The sequence below is a fragment of the Kryptolebias marmoratus genome, linkage group LG7 (assembly GCF_001649575.2).
Source record: "Kryptolebias marmoratus isolate JLee-2015 linkage group LG7, ASM164957v2, whole genome shotgun sequence".
Taxonomy (NCBI): domain Eukaryota; kingdom Metazoa; phylum Chordata; class Actinopteri; order Cyprinodontiformes; family Rivulidae; genus Kryptolebias; species Kryptolebias marmoratus.
This window is the reverse complement of record NC_051436.1, coordinates 21,450,761-21,465,886: the sequence shown is the minus strand read 5'-3', so window position 1 is coordinate 21,465,886 and position 15,126 is coordinate 21,450,761. Positions and strand designations below refer to the sequence as shown.

The following is a 15,126-nucleotide window of genomic DNA, read 5'->3' as shown; positions in this document are numbered from 1 at the left end:
CCTCAATTTACGTCTCAGGTATGGCGTAACTTCTGCAAGGGATTGGGGGCTGGGGTGAGTCTCACATCAGGGTACCATCCGCAGTCTAATGGTCAGTCCGAGAGGTGCAACCAGGAGTTGGAGGTGGCCCTCAGGTGCCTGGCAAGCGACAATTCGTCAACTTGGAGCAAAAAGCTTGTTTGGATAGAGTACGCGCATAATACACATATTTCTTCAGCCACAGAACTATCACCATTCGAGGCGGCGCTGGGTTATAACCCACCGTTATTTCCCAGCTTCGAACCTGAAATAACTGTTCCCTCTGTGCAGGCACACCTCCGAAGATGTCGGAGCATTTGGAGGCAGACTAGGAGGGCATTACAGAGATCCATGTACAAAACAAGAGACACGCTGACCGTCATCGGTCTGCGGCACCCAGTTATAAGGTGGGCGACAAGGTCTGGCTCTCTACCCGGGACATTCCTTTAAAGGGTACTTCAAGGAAATTAGCACCACGCTTCATAGGACCATTTCCAATTGAAAAGATACTGAACCCCACCTCAGTCCGTCTAACTCTCCCGGCAGCTATGCAAATCCACCCATCATTTCATGTCTCCCAGATTAAGCCATTTCTGGACAGTCCGCTAAACCCACCTACCGTCCTCCCCCCTCCCGCCCGGCTGATTGACAACCATCCAGCGTTTATGGTCAACCGGATTATGGATGTGCGGCAAAGGGGCAGAGGATCTCAGTTCCTGGTGGATTGAGAGGGCTATGGACCTGAGGAACGCACATGGGTTCCCAGGTCTTTTATCCTAGATGCCACTCTGATCTCGGACTATTTTAGAGCTCATCCAGAGAGGCGTCAAAGATTGCCAAGGGGCGATTGTTGAGGGGGGTGTACTGTGAGGATCTGGGTTTTGGTTCCGCCCACTGGGCGGCGCCACTAATCATTGTTCCACAGGTGTTCCTCATACCACTGATGAGACCATCCAGGATTTAAGCAGCAGGTGGTGATCAGACCTTCGCTGGAGCATCGAACCTACTGGGTTAGATTCTCCACCCCAGCGTCTAACCTGAACTCTTGCTCTTAGTATTAACCACGTGCTTTGTTGTTGCTTATGTCCTAGGTTTTCTTGCCACGCCACAACTACGGATACTAAGGATTACTTACCTGGAACCACGCTGCTACTTACCTTGCTGGATCAAACTCGTCACTCCTGGAACTCCTGGGAACCGCTCCTCCTCTCATCGGCACTGCATTCACCTCCTGGATCTGTAAGCAAACAAAGAGACATTATAACCACCTTCTTGCTACCGTTTGGATCAAGACTTGTACCCGAGACTCACCTAGCTCTCCTTCTCATGCAGACCACTCCGGACACCGCCCGCTGTATATAGTCTCACCCTGTAAATAAACTCACTTACCTTTACTTCCGTCTCCGTGTTTGGTCTTGGTTTCGCTCTTCTGGACAGAACCTCCCGAGTTATGACAAATATAAAAAGAAACACATTGTCAAAACAAAATCTGACGCACTCACTACATCACGTATTTTGCACGTACAATATAACGAAGATCAGATGTCTCACTCAGATTAGAATTCAAAACCAAACATTTTAACACTATTTTAGCATAAATTTTCTTAAACTAATTAATAACTATGAACTTATTTATTACCTTGTGTATGTAACTTATCACGTAATGAACTTATTACTGTTTCTGAAAAAAAGGCAGCACACCCACAGCTCAACCTTTCAGTAAGGCCAACTTTATGACAGACGGATGTGACATCAGCCCGTGGTGAGAGTCCCACCCTCCGGCGGTGGGAGGCGGTGAAATGTAAACACAGCTACAGTCAGCTCTGAGCGCAGGAGAGGTGCGCCCTGAACTGTCCTATCTCTTGTATTGAAGAGGAGCTACTGTGCATGTGCAACTTTTAACGAGTCTATGGACAAAGATTTTTGTCCCCGGAGCAGAAATACATCAACAATCAGACAATGTTGATGAACGAAACAACTTTACTTATCATTAACTATAAAATATTTATCTTATACAACTAAAAATATATACACATATATTTCAAAATATTTTTATCTTATTATTTAATTTTTTACGTTTTATTCAAGGTAATGTGAGTGGTGGGGCGGCGCCCTAGCGCCCTCTATTGGTCAGCCGTCACTGATTGAAGGTCCAAATATAACTGACTAACCTTTGGATAGATGGATGAAGTAATAGTTAAGAATGATGTAATGATGCAGCTAAAGACCCTTAGAAAACAGAAAAATTGCTACACTGCAGCTCAGTCAATTTTACAAATATTGAGCTAAAATTGGATGTGTAGCTGAGAGTCATTCCTAATACATACTCTGAGTGCAAACAGATCAGACAAGATCCTTATTAAAAATGTTGATAAAATTAAAATGTTGTTTTTCAAGGAATGTCAGTTTCAATTATTATGACTTTTGAAACAAGGCTTTATTTAAAAAAATAAAGAAAAAATTGGGCCTATCGGCGAGTACTTTGCAGTTTTTTTTTTTGTTTGTATATTTGTGAGGAAATGAGTTGCAAAGCTTCTGTTTAACCTTCAGAGCAGCTTCTTTATGAGCATACTGTAATTGCACTGATATTGTTCTTCTGTGCTTGTTAATATTTACTTGCAAGAGCCTTTCATATCACATACAGATCAATAAGTTAATATGTTCTGCATCAACAGCCTAATCCAGTAAAGTTTAGTAAATTCTGTTGCATTTTTCTTAACAGGACACAGACACCCTTTTCCAGACTTGAGGATAGTATTGATTGGAGGAAGATTAAAAGGATCACCTTGTGGTTTTCCCACAAGGTGATCCTTTTAATCCTTTTAATCTTCCTCCAACTGGAAGCTCAGCTGGAAACATTATACTGGGTCAAAGTGTTTTTGACACCAGCAGAAGAACAACTCAGAGTGAAGCAAGGTGGCAGGAAGTACTAAGCAGACAGGTCACAGTAGTGGATACTCCAGGATGGTGGTGGACACGTCCACGAGAAAATACCACAAAACTGGATCAGATAGAAATCCAGACGAGTGTCCATCTGTGTCTCCCGGGACCTCATGTGTTCCTTCTGGTTATTCCTGATTATCAGTATTTAGCTGAGCAGGACGAAACGTCTCTTCAAGAACATCTGCAACTTTTCAGTGCAGAAGTTTTGGATTACACCATTGTGCTGTTCACTGCTCTTGCTCCATGCAAGGATGAAAATGTAGTATCCAAAATCACAACAAGTCCAACGCTGCAATGGATTCTTCAGCAATGTGGGAACAGAAAACATGTTCTCAACATCAGTAACAGGGAGGATAGACCCCAGGTCAAGAAGCTCTTAGAGAAAATTGAGGCAGAGGACACTATCCTGTTGATGAAGCTCATGGAAGTGCTCTGAGAGAAGAGATGAAAGTTTTGGCTGAAAGAGCATCAAAAAGGTTTAAGAAAGTGCAGAAGCAAAGAAGGAAACTCAAAGCTCTGGTTGACGATATTTGAAATAATTTTCTGTTTTTATTATAGCTTGTCTTCATGAAAGATGGGTGATGATGTAGTTGCCTGTTTGTGTGTGTGTGTGTCTTTGTCTGTCTGTCATATTTGCAAAGTTCTCATGAACCAGTCAATAGATGTTAATAAAACCTCTTAAAAAGTTATCATTGAAGGTATAACTACAACTGACTAACTTTTGGAGTTAATCTGATTCAAAGTGGCCACAGCTAATCAGCCTTTGCCAACACAAAAATGGCTTTACCTCAAATTTTGTGTGGTAGTGGCTGAGAGTTATCTCAATACATCTTTATTTAAAACCTTTGATATTATTTGTTGGAGTCAACCCTGTCTGCCTGTTAGCAAAACGCTCATGAACCACAAAATAGACTTTAATGAAATTCTCAGAAAGTAATAACCAAATGCACATCTACAACTGATTAGGTTTTGAAGTCAATCCAATTTAAGATGACCAACACAGTTAACTGACATTAGCAAACACAAAAATGACTATAACTCAGTCATTTTTACATATATTGAGATAAACCTTGGTTTGGTATTAACTGAGAGTCATCCCCAACACATAACAGATCTACAAGATTTTGATTTAAACCTTTGGTGGCAAGCAATATACATTCCTTCTAAGAATATGCCAACCCCAATTCCCAATATGTTTGGACATTGTGTAAAATGTAAATAAAAATGTAATAATTTGCCAATTTCAAAATCCCATGTTTTATAGACAGTGGAACATGGTAAACATATCAACTGTTGAAACCAAGAAATTGTACAATTTTAGGATTTTTTTTTAAATTTGCAAATATTGCATTCTGTTTCAGTGTACACATTTTACAAAACATACCAACTCTTTTGGAATTGGGGTAGTAATTTCACTTTGTACTTTTTTAATGTATGTATTTTGTATGTTTCATTTACTGCTGGTGGAAAAGTCCCACCAAAACAATTAAGACTAGTGATATTTTGTCCACAACGGGCAGGCAAGAGCTCTGCAGGCAATACTATTCTGAGGACAAATTTATTTGACTTTAAGGGCAGTAGCAGAAGAACAACACATTGTGAAATAAGTCACAGTATGGTTGAAAACAGGCGACTTACAGTGGTAGATTCTCCTGGATGGTTCTATATGCACACCCTTCAGGAAACCAATGAGATGGATAAACTTGAACTAGAGAATAGCATGTATCTGTGTCCCTCAGGACCACATGCAGTGCTGCTTGTGATTCACTTGACAACTGCAATCCAGCCAGTATATCTGAGAGCTGTCCAGGAACACATGAGTCTGTTTACAGAAGAAATCTGGAAACACACAATTGCTCTGGTTACCAGAGGAGACTGGCTAGGGTTGAAGACTGTGGATGAGCGTATAGAGAGTGAGGAAGGTATGCAGTGGATTGTAAACAAGTGTGGGAACAGGTATCATGTCCTGAACAACATGGACCACAGTGATAAAGCTCAAGTAAAGGATCTCCTTGAGAATATTGAAGAAATCTGGGCAGAAAATGAAAAATCTTATTATGAAGTCAACCTGAGCCGAACAACAGAAATAGAAACCAAAAAAAGAGGCTGGATACAAGACGGCCAAAAGGATAAAGCAGATAACGAAGGTACAGTCAAGAGTACTGAAAGAGCTGTATGAAAGTAAGTCAAAAAATATTTTGTATCAAATATTAAATTCACTACATGAACCAAAGTATTTAGCTACACCTGACTATAACATCAACAGGTTCTTTATGGCACTATCTCCCTTTTACACACTTAACAGCTTCCACTTTCTGGGTTCTGTGGGAATTTGTAAATGGTAAATGGCGTGCACTTGTACATTGCTTTATCAAGTCCGAGAACTGCAAAGTGCTTCACACTACAACCAGTCATCCATCCATTCACACACTGATGGTGGTAAGCTACATTGTAGCCACAGCTGTTCCAATCCAGGAATCCTTCCTCCACCAAAATTCACAGTTAAAACAATGCAGACAGGCAGGTAAAGTTCTCCTCTGCCAGTCTCAAACCTGTCCATTTGATCACCAGATGGAGACGCATGATTCCTCACACAGAACATGTTTTCACTGCTCCACAGTCCAGCGTGCTTTACACCACTCTATCTGACGCTTGGCTTGCAGTCACTTGGTGGTATGAAGTCTGCATGCAGCTACTTGACCATAGAAACACACTCCACAAAGCTCCTGTCACACAGTTTAGTGCTTACATTGATGGCAGTGGACATTCACAACTCAGCACCAATATATATAATACAGTCCTGTATGTATGATTTTACATGGTGTTTCACTTTGTGGTTGAGTTGCCCTTGAAATCATTGAGCTCTTCAGAATGACTCATTTTGTAACACAAATGCTTGCAAATGGAGACTGCATGGCTGGTTGTTTAATTTTATTCACCTGTGGCAATGTGGCCAAACACTAGTGTCCATAAAGTGCTTAGCATTTTAGAATAAAAACAGACTTTGTGTCATTTTTACAGGGGAGAGGCAACCAATCACTGACATCAGGATTTTACTCATTGGCCAAAAATGTTCAGGAAAGAGTGAGGCTGGAAATATGATTAATGTCACTTTTAACACAACTCAGTTGAAGAAGGTAACCTAATATGCTGCTTGTGCAGAAATATTTCCCACGTTTTAACAACTTTAACGACAATCTCTAAAGCATGTCAGGTTATTGTTTCTGTTTTGGAACTTTGTAGGATTTCCAGGATCAGAAAAAAAAACTGCAACATGTGTGAAGCATGAAGGAAGTTTTGAAGGAATAAAAGTCACAGTTGTTGAAACACCAGGCTGGTTCAGAGACACAACACCACCTGACTGGATCAAAGATGACTCTTTCCACAGTGTCTCCATGTGTGATCCAGGGCCTCTTGTTTTCCTCTTGGTTGTTCCAGTCTCCAGATCATTTACAGAGAAAGATCTCAAAGCTGTAGTCAAGCTTTTGTTGCCGTTTACAGAGAGAGTGTGGAGACGATGCATGGTGCTTTTTACCTGGGAAGACTGGCTCAGTGAACGACCTATTATTTTTCTGCTGCTATTTTCATACGTAAGGTGTTCCACCCTAACACTTACACGCCCTTCTTATATTTGGTGTTTGCTCTGTGTTGGAATAATTGGTGATTATAGATCAACAGTAAAAAAGCCTCATATCCAGTTTTCCATCAAAGGACTTTAGTTGCTATTTATCTCATTGACATATACAATACCGAGAGACAGAACAGGAAGCCAAAAAGTTAAAGCTACAAAAGACAAGTGCCCTCTAGTGGCTGACTGAAGTTCAATTCAATTTTTAAGTTGTATTTTGCAGACTGAAAACAAAGATTATTTAAAACATATTTCAAGTTTTATGTTCTTTTTGATTTGTTTATTTTGTTACTTCTTCTAAGTAAAAAAACTGAACTGTTGTATAATTAAACCAAATTTATTTAAAAGCAAAATTCTAAATTCTGAATTCTGAATCTATCAAGGAATACCACTTAAACAACTCCGTGATTTTAAAAAATGGACCTTTAGTTTATCTTTTGTAGAATATGTTTTAAAGACTGGATTTGTTGCAGCTCAATCAATATTTATTAAATTACAATAGCCTCTCAATGGTCTTTCTGTGTTTCCTGTTTTACCACTGTTCTCATAAATAATGTGTCACTAACGGTATTTCAACCCACAATCTTCACAGAAACTGCAGCTTACCACAAAAGATAACTTAGAGCTCAGTACTTCTCAGAATTAATGCTCTTTTGCCTGTGCTGTAACTTTATCAGTCACGATCACAGACATATAAGGTGAGACGTTTGTTTACAGCAGTTTGATTGGCTATTTGCTCTGGGTTAGAATAACTGGTGGTTATAGACAAACAAGTTCAGAAAGGAACATCATATTCAGTCTTTTATCGAAGGACTTCAGCTTCAGTTCACATTGATCTCCTTCTGCAACACAAGAAACACAGTAAAGAGAATCTGATCAGAGAAGGTGAGGGAAATATTTTAATTATTCTACATCTGAATCTGGTTTGTCCAGTTTTTATTTAATTTATCATCTTTTATTTTTTTTCAATGACACAAAAAAACAAAACATCACTGATCCCAAATAATTGTTTTGACTACAGCAATTATCAAGCTATTATAGCTTTATTTTGATGGTCCAAAAAGGCTGTGTTTATGTACATTTGATAACCTTACTGAAAAAAGATTTGATCCAGATGGATAGTTTGTGATGTCAGAACGTCATCACCAGTGTTTCTTTTGGTGAAAATCTATTATTGTTTTATTGGTGCGTAAAAATTCACATGGCAACATTGAAATATTCAGATGGTGGAAAATTGCGTTTATCATAAAATAATTACTTCAATTTGAATTTACTTTAGTCGAATTTAGCGCAGTACATTTAAAACTAAAACACATTTAGTATATTTTTCTACTGCTTTTTCATGTTTTTGTCCAAATTTGTTTTGTCAATGAAACTTGAGGATGTAACATTCTAATAAATAACTTTTGCTCAGGCTTGTTAACACCGTATTGCGTTGCACATTCTTTGTTGAATTAGAAGAGGAACGATCAGGAAACTCAGGGTGATTTTCAGGTGGAGGCCGGATTATGAGAGGAGCTGTAATTATTTAGGGATAGTAAAACAATATGTCAGCTCTTGTGTCTGTTTAATATTGTTGAGGTTATTAGACAATGTTTTTTTTTTACATATTCAGACTTATTGTGTTTTACTTTTATCTATATATTTTTTTAAAAAGTATTATAACCTAACTGAAATATTGAGCTAACAAGAATCAAAACCAGCTCTGGCCCAGATGTTTGATATGTATGGTTTTGATATTTTGGGCAAATAGGGGTGATATTTCTGATCCACATATGGTCCACATCATTTATGAGATGTGGCTCATGTGGTAAACTGGTGATGTTACTTGTTGGACAGGATCTTTATGAACATGTTCAAGTCCTTTGCTAATGTGACCAGTCAACTGTTTACATCACTGATAACAATTAATATTTTACACAAAAAATGAGACCTAACCCTCTATGGCATGAGTTTTATTTTTATGAGGAAAAAAAATATTTCACCATAATTTTGGGAGCTTGGGGGTGTCCTTATAATATATCAATCAGAAAATGTGCCCCCCCCACCACCAGATTTTGTTTTTTTTGCCTCAGGGCAACAAGATGCTATAAGGGTACTAAAATGCCAAGGTTTTCTATAATATTTTGTAATGAGGTTAAGGGGCTTGTTGGTGTTACACTGAATGGCATATAAATTTCATTGCTCTACAACTACTTCCAGAATGTCTTCAGAGAAAAAACATCTTGAAGTATTCGTAGGGGGAATTGATATTGTTTGTCTGGCCTGCCGTTCTGGGTAATCAGTGATGTTGGCACTGTGGGGTGTTCTCCAACAGGGTAAGCGTGGAACATCTTCCTGTGATACTTCATCATTTTCATTTTCCTCTTCATTCACAGACTCACTGTCATCAGGCAGGTCATTTGTTTTCAAAAGAAACCAGTAAGCATAAGATTAGAATAGGTCATATATACCTCTCTTCACCCACTGATGNCCCCCCCCCCACACACACACACACACACATATGTTCATTCCATACAGTATGATACCCTTACAAAAAATCCCACGAAATTCACATGTGATCACACGTGATTCCCATTTTCCACATGTGGTTCACATAATCCACAAAAAAAATCACGTTTTCACATGTGAAAATGTGGGAATCACATGTGATTCCCATGTGATCACATGTGAAAGTCACATGTGATTTTAATGGGATTTTTTTGTAAGGGCTGACTGAACCCTAATCTTCTAACTATCTCTCAAACCTGATTCAGGAGTCCACTCTTCCTCACTGTCACTTTCAAGCTCACCCATCCTCACTGTCGGAAGGAATGAGCCTAACCGCTTGATCACGTTCCTTACACCCATAAAATGTTCTTGAATCCATTTCCTGTGAGTAATAGTACATAGTACAGCAAAAAAAATGATGATGTTGATAATTATGCATCCCTACACATCTCCATCCATAAGCATGTTATAGTTCACACAAAAGTGGTCTAACTGCACAATGTTGCCCTGAGGCAACGAATGAAAAACTGCCATTTTAGTATATAAATAAAGACAAAAAGTGTCTTTACTCAATCAAATATGCTTTTTCACTTATTCATCCACATCACAGATATTATTTATACAAAGTTATTTAAATTTAAACATGTTAAAAAATGAAATTTATATTGCCTTCTGCTAGCAGTTGGCTGTGGTCCCAAAAATGACTGTTTCACCCCAAGACAAAAGGTCAAAGCCACACCCAGCTTAGACTTATCATCTGACTTTTATGTGATGTTTTACTTAAAAAAATTTAAAGGGCGTTGTGTGGGCCAAAATAGTGGTTTGTTGCCTGAGGGCAACACCATGCCATAGAGGGCTAATGGACAGTTTCGGTGTTGTTTCTAAACATATGTTTTTGCTGTAAATATTTGCTTTCACCAAAATTGTCTTATGGTAATACAGTTTTTTGCCAGTAACTGGCAGTAACTGTTTTGAATGAGAACTATGCTTTTTATTGAATCCCTTCATGAAAAAATGTGTAAATATCTAAATCCACTTTTCTTAACTCACAAATAATATGAGACTAAACACCTGCTGTATAAAACCAGGTAAAATCTGCACAATATGTATTGTATTATCTTTAGGAATAAAACCAGTTGGCATTATAAATGGACTATAAATTATGACAATAATTTTTATTTTCTGTCACTTCAGACAAGATGAAGGTTGTGCTGCTGATTCCTGTCATGTGCCTTCCTGCCCTCACTCTGGTTCTGGGAGCAGATGAACAAAAACCTCCAATCCACAATGATGAACCATGTCAGAGGAACCGTGATAACAACGCATATAGCAAATTTGTTCGCAATCACATCATTCCGAATTCCTTTAACATAGCATCCAAACCTGAATGGGAAAAGTGAGTTGTCAGTGCATTTAGAGCTGCATATATACTTGTGTTTGTTCAGTTTGTATCAGAGGATTTCTTTTTATTAAAACACAGGGATATTTCATTTTAGTTTAAAATTTTTAAGGCAAAACTAGCTGACTTATTTTCTTTAGCTCAGTACAAGATATGATACATACATTTTTTTTTAAATTAGAAACTGTAATTAACATCTAAATTGACTGAATATCAGGAGTGGGGGTTGTAATCTATCTTTTGATGTATCCTAGTGCATACATGGATGATTTTAAATCAATTTAAAAACGTTAAAATTTATTTTGTATTATTAATAATATCATGTTGTGGATCGCAAAACGGAAAGGTGAGTTGTCTACACTTCCACCTGAAGTGCAGAAGAGTAGACAACGGAGGGAGAACGAGGCTGACCGACACATGCAAACAGTATGGAGCTCAATTGGGGCCAAATGTTTTGTTAATTTGAAAAACAAAATTTCAATTGAAAAACTAAAACTTGAAATTGAAAGCTTGAGTTTTAGTCCAAAACTTGACAAATTTAAACATGTATTTAAAGTAAAAATATATATTTTTTTTAGTTTGGCCTCAATTTAGCTCCATAAAACAGCTCCTTCTGCATTGTATTAAGAAGTATTTTGGCTTTTATGAGATTAAAGGGAAAAACTATGTTGACAAGAGCTGCACTATATTCAAGACAAAGAAAATATAGCCAAGGGCAGCTGCTAACAGAGAGTACTGTCAAAGTGACTCACATCAAAGTTTTCAGGTAACTAGGAAAATACAAAATAAATTATGAAGTTCCAACTTTTATTGCAAATTATGTATGTTTGCATTTAGTGGTTAAAAACAGGCCATGTGCTTTAAAATTTACATTTTGGAGTAACTGGATCTGGGTTTTTTTTTAACCTTTTTGACCTGGTGGCCCAAATTTTCAAGTCCATAGTGGCCTGGGGCCCATTCAGATATTAACACTAATAGCTAAACAACAAACTAATCTCAGTCTTGATTTGATTTGTATTTAATAACTAAATGACTTCCATTAACAGTTTAACAAGCAAAGACGCTGACCTAAAATAAATGACATGATATGATTATGACAGAAATTTTTTGTGTTGTATAAGTAAACCTGCACGGGGGCACAACTATCTACTTTCTGAGGGGTATGCAGACTGTGAGCCATTCTCAGCCATGTACTGCCTTAATGAGTTTAATTATTCCTACCTGATGTCATCTCTGCACTCCTCTACAGCAGATGTCATCACTGACCTCATGTCTGTCTCCTTCATTCCTTCTCTGTGTTCTTCTCCGATAAGTCAGATGGTCAAACAAGAACTATTTAATAGCTTTAAATAAATTGCACATCTTGCTAATGCACTTTTTTAATATAAACAATACCTAAAGGGTCAGCGATGTAGTGCTTAGAGCTGTTGCCTCCCAGCAAGAAGGTCTCAGGATCGTATCCAGGCACGGGGCCTTTCTGGGTGGAGTTTGCATGTTCTCCTTGTGCTCATGTGGTTTTACTCAAGTTTCCTCCCACAGACCAAAAACATGCATGTTAGGTTATCTGGAAACTGTAGATTGTCTCTAAGTGTGAGGGAGATTGTGAATGGTTGTTTGCCTCTATTGTCCCTGTGATGGACTTGCGACTTGTCCAGGGTGTCCCACGTCTCTGCTGACTGCTGGAGATAGGCACCAGCTCCCTGCAACCCGGAAAGGAGAAATGCGTAAAGAAAATGGATAGATGGATAATATTTAAAAACTAATCACCTGGTATTAAGTGGCTGTTCCTACACTTCCAGCTCATATTAGACCAACCTGTTGCCTTCACCTGTCTGTCACCTGTGACATGAACTTTGTGTTAAGGAGGTTTAAAAAATACAGCAGTCAAACTACATATAAAATACATGACATTTCAACTTTAAATTATATCTTTGTTGGAAATCAGTTACTTATTGGACTCTGCATTCGATCAGACTCATCACATATATTACAACAGCTCTGTAGAGTTATATCCCAGAGAAGACATTTAAACTCCCAATTTCTATAATTTATCTGCTTTATGATTCACCATCGAGTTCAACAAATGATTACTGTTTAAACAACAAAATAACACAAACAAGTTCCTTTATTTTTCCTGTCATGATCTGTTCTATTGTAAATACTGATCAGTAAACAGTTGTAACTTGTCATTTTACTAGTAACTAGTAGCTTTAGCTAACCTGCATATTTCCAAGCCTCCTCTTGATTCACTGATAGAACTTCCTGCTGTCTTTCAACCACTTTTAAAAGTTTTTTTTTTGTCCCTACATCTTTATCCTTCTCCCTCTTCCGTTTTCTGTTTTGTGCTCCTGAGAGTTTTTTTTCTTCTGCCTCTCCATCTTTAGCTCGCAGTCATCAGATGACAACATGATTCAAATAAAAACAATCATGCCCCAGTGCATTGCTCGAAGCGTCTAATGAGTGACGTGCCTCTGTTATTGCTCATCTCATTTGCACATTCACGAACAGCTGTTAAATACAGAAAATGCCGACTATAAATATTTTTGCCGTCATCGTTTTGGCGCCACATAAAGTGCATAGCCATTTTTGCGCCACTGAACTTGCTCATACAAGAAGCTGAACAAGCTAACAATTATTAGAACAAATTAAATGGCTCGAGTCAGCCCTATTAAAACAAAAATAATTATATTTTCTTACAGCAAAAATGGGGGAAAATGATGAGAAAAATAGGAAGTATTAAAAGATAAAATGAAGTTGTGATAAAATAAATACATTCCAAATATTACTTCAAATAAAATAATTCAATAAGCTGAAAATAAGATTTTAATAAAGTGCAAATGAAAATATAGTTGTGAATTGCAGAAGGACAGTCCCCAGTGCCAGACATGGGTACTCCCTTCAAACAGCAATCCAGAAGAAGCCCAGGTCCAGTTTGCTCCACTGCAAATTTAAAGTGCTAACAGCAGAAACTTCTAAAAGCTGGGATTTCAGATGTGAGTGCAAAGAAACATCATTGTCACAGATCTACAGAAAATGGGTCCAAAATCCACATCTGTCCCTCCCTGGGATCTTCAGGAAAATATTCATCAAATTTCTGTGCCAGCTGTGAGAGGTGCTGGGAGACAGAGTCACTGATCTTCACCTGAGGGGAGTTTTCCAAAATGTCAGAAAGATGTTCACTGCTGAATCAGCTTTATGATTCAGCAGTAATACTAGTTTTTCAAATTCATGACAGAATTTATCTGATAGAGTTTTGACTCTTTACTTTGAACTAATTATACATCCTTGAAACTAAATGCACGTGCAGTGTATTTTTTGAATAAATAAATGTTGCTCACTTTTTTACATTTCAAATAATACTGAACATTGTTCTGTTTCTTCAGGCATGTGACACTCCTGGATCGCTGCAACAAACCTACTCAGACCTTCATAAAGAAGAAGTATGAAACTAAAGTTCAGCAGATCTGCAATGGCGACGGCAGACAGAAAAATCGTAACCTATGCACCAGTATTTCAAAAATTCCAGTGTATGAATTAATCATTAATACGAATTGCAAAGTTACTAAAATACAAGAGCAAAATATCAGATATGTGACTGTAGCTTGTGACAAAGTTCTCAACCACTGCCGTCCTGTTCATTTTCATGGAAGCCAAACCACTAGGCCAAAGAAAACAGCCAAACTCTGCAGCACCTGATGACTGACATGACACATAAAACTCTGTCAGTCTTGATTAAATTGTGTTTTATGCTACAAAATACGTTGCTAAATTGTACTATGGTATCATGAACTCCCTCATATCTTTTAACTTGGTCCAGAAACATTTAGTGAAATTATCATACTATCATACTAAATACTAATCTGGAAAAACCCCTTCAGTGTGATGGCAGCTATGATGGTGCACATTAGAATGCAGTTATACAGTACATCAGGGGCGTCAAACCCAGTGACGCAAGGGGGCCAAAATTAAAAATTTGGTCCTAGCCAAGGGCCAATCACGATCAATATTTATTAAAAATACATAAATTAACCTTGGTTTTAGCTGTAATATGTCAAATCATTCATATAGAAATATCAATTACCTTTTTCCAGGTACAGATTATACAGAATTTAGAGCAAACATACTTTAATGAACACAGACAAATAGATCAAACTTCAAAAAGCTCATCATTAGCAGCCATTTCTTATGCCTCACTCAGCTTTTAAATTAATTTTTTAACATTAAAACAGATTTTTTTTTAAAAGCCACCAACAAAAACCTGATCATACAGAAATTAAAACTATATATTGTTAACTTCTAAGTCACTGTCAAGAGAAAACTTCACTATTTAGGCTCAGTTTTTTAAAACAAAATGAGAATCAGAGACTCGATCTGATCCAGACTAGAGGGTGGGGCCTAATGAAATCTAAACGTTATCTTGGGGGCTGGATGAAATGTTACAAAGGGCCGGATCTGGCCCGCAGGCCTTGAGGTTGACACGTGTGCACTAGATGATCAGCAAGATGCTACCACTGCAAGTATCTTGTCTGCGTTAGGTTATTTTCATGATCTTGTCACAACCACAGGCTAGTTTTGTGCGTGCTCAAAACCATCACAAACTATAACACTTTCAGTTAGAAGCCAAATGAATTTTTAATTTGGGCCTGAA

The 15,126-nt window shown here is 37.9% G+C and overlaps 1 protein-coding gene and 1 pseudogene across 1 annotated transcript; both read left to right on the top strand.

Annotated features, from left to right (window-relative positions):
- Positions 1-369: 369 nt before the first annotated feature.
- LOC108245264 lies at positions 370-7,235 on the top strand (annotated as a pseudogene).
- Positions 7,236-7,403: 168 nt separating this feature from the next.
- Positions 7,404-14,482, top strand: LOC119617217. The gene is made up of 3 exons (XM_037976656.1): positions 7,404-7,474; positions 10,274-10,475; positions 13,862-14,482. Exons 2-3 carry the CDS (start codon positions 10,279-10,281, stop codon positions 14,172-14,174), a joined length of 510 nt encoding a protein of 169 aa, XP_037832584.1. The 5' UTR covers positions 7,404-7,474; positions 10,274-10,278; the 3' UTR covers positions 14,175-14,482.
- The last annotated feature ends 644 nt before the right edge of the window (positions 14,483-15,126 follow it).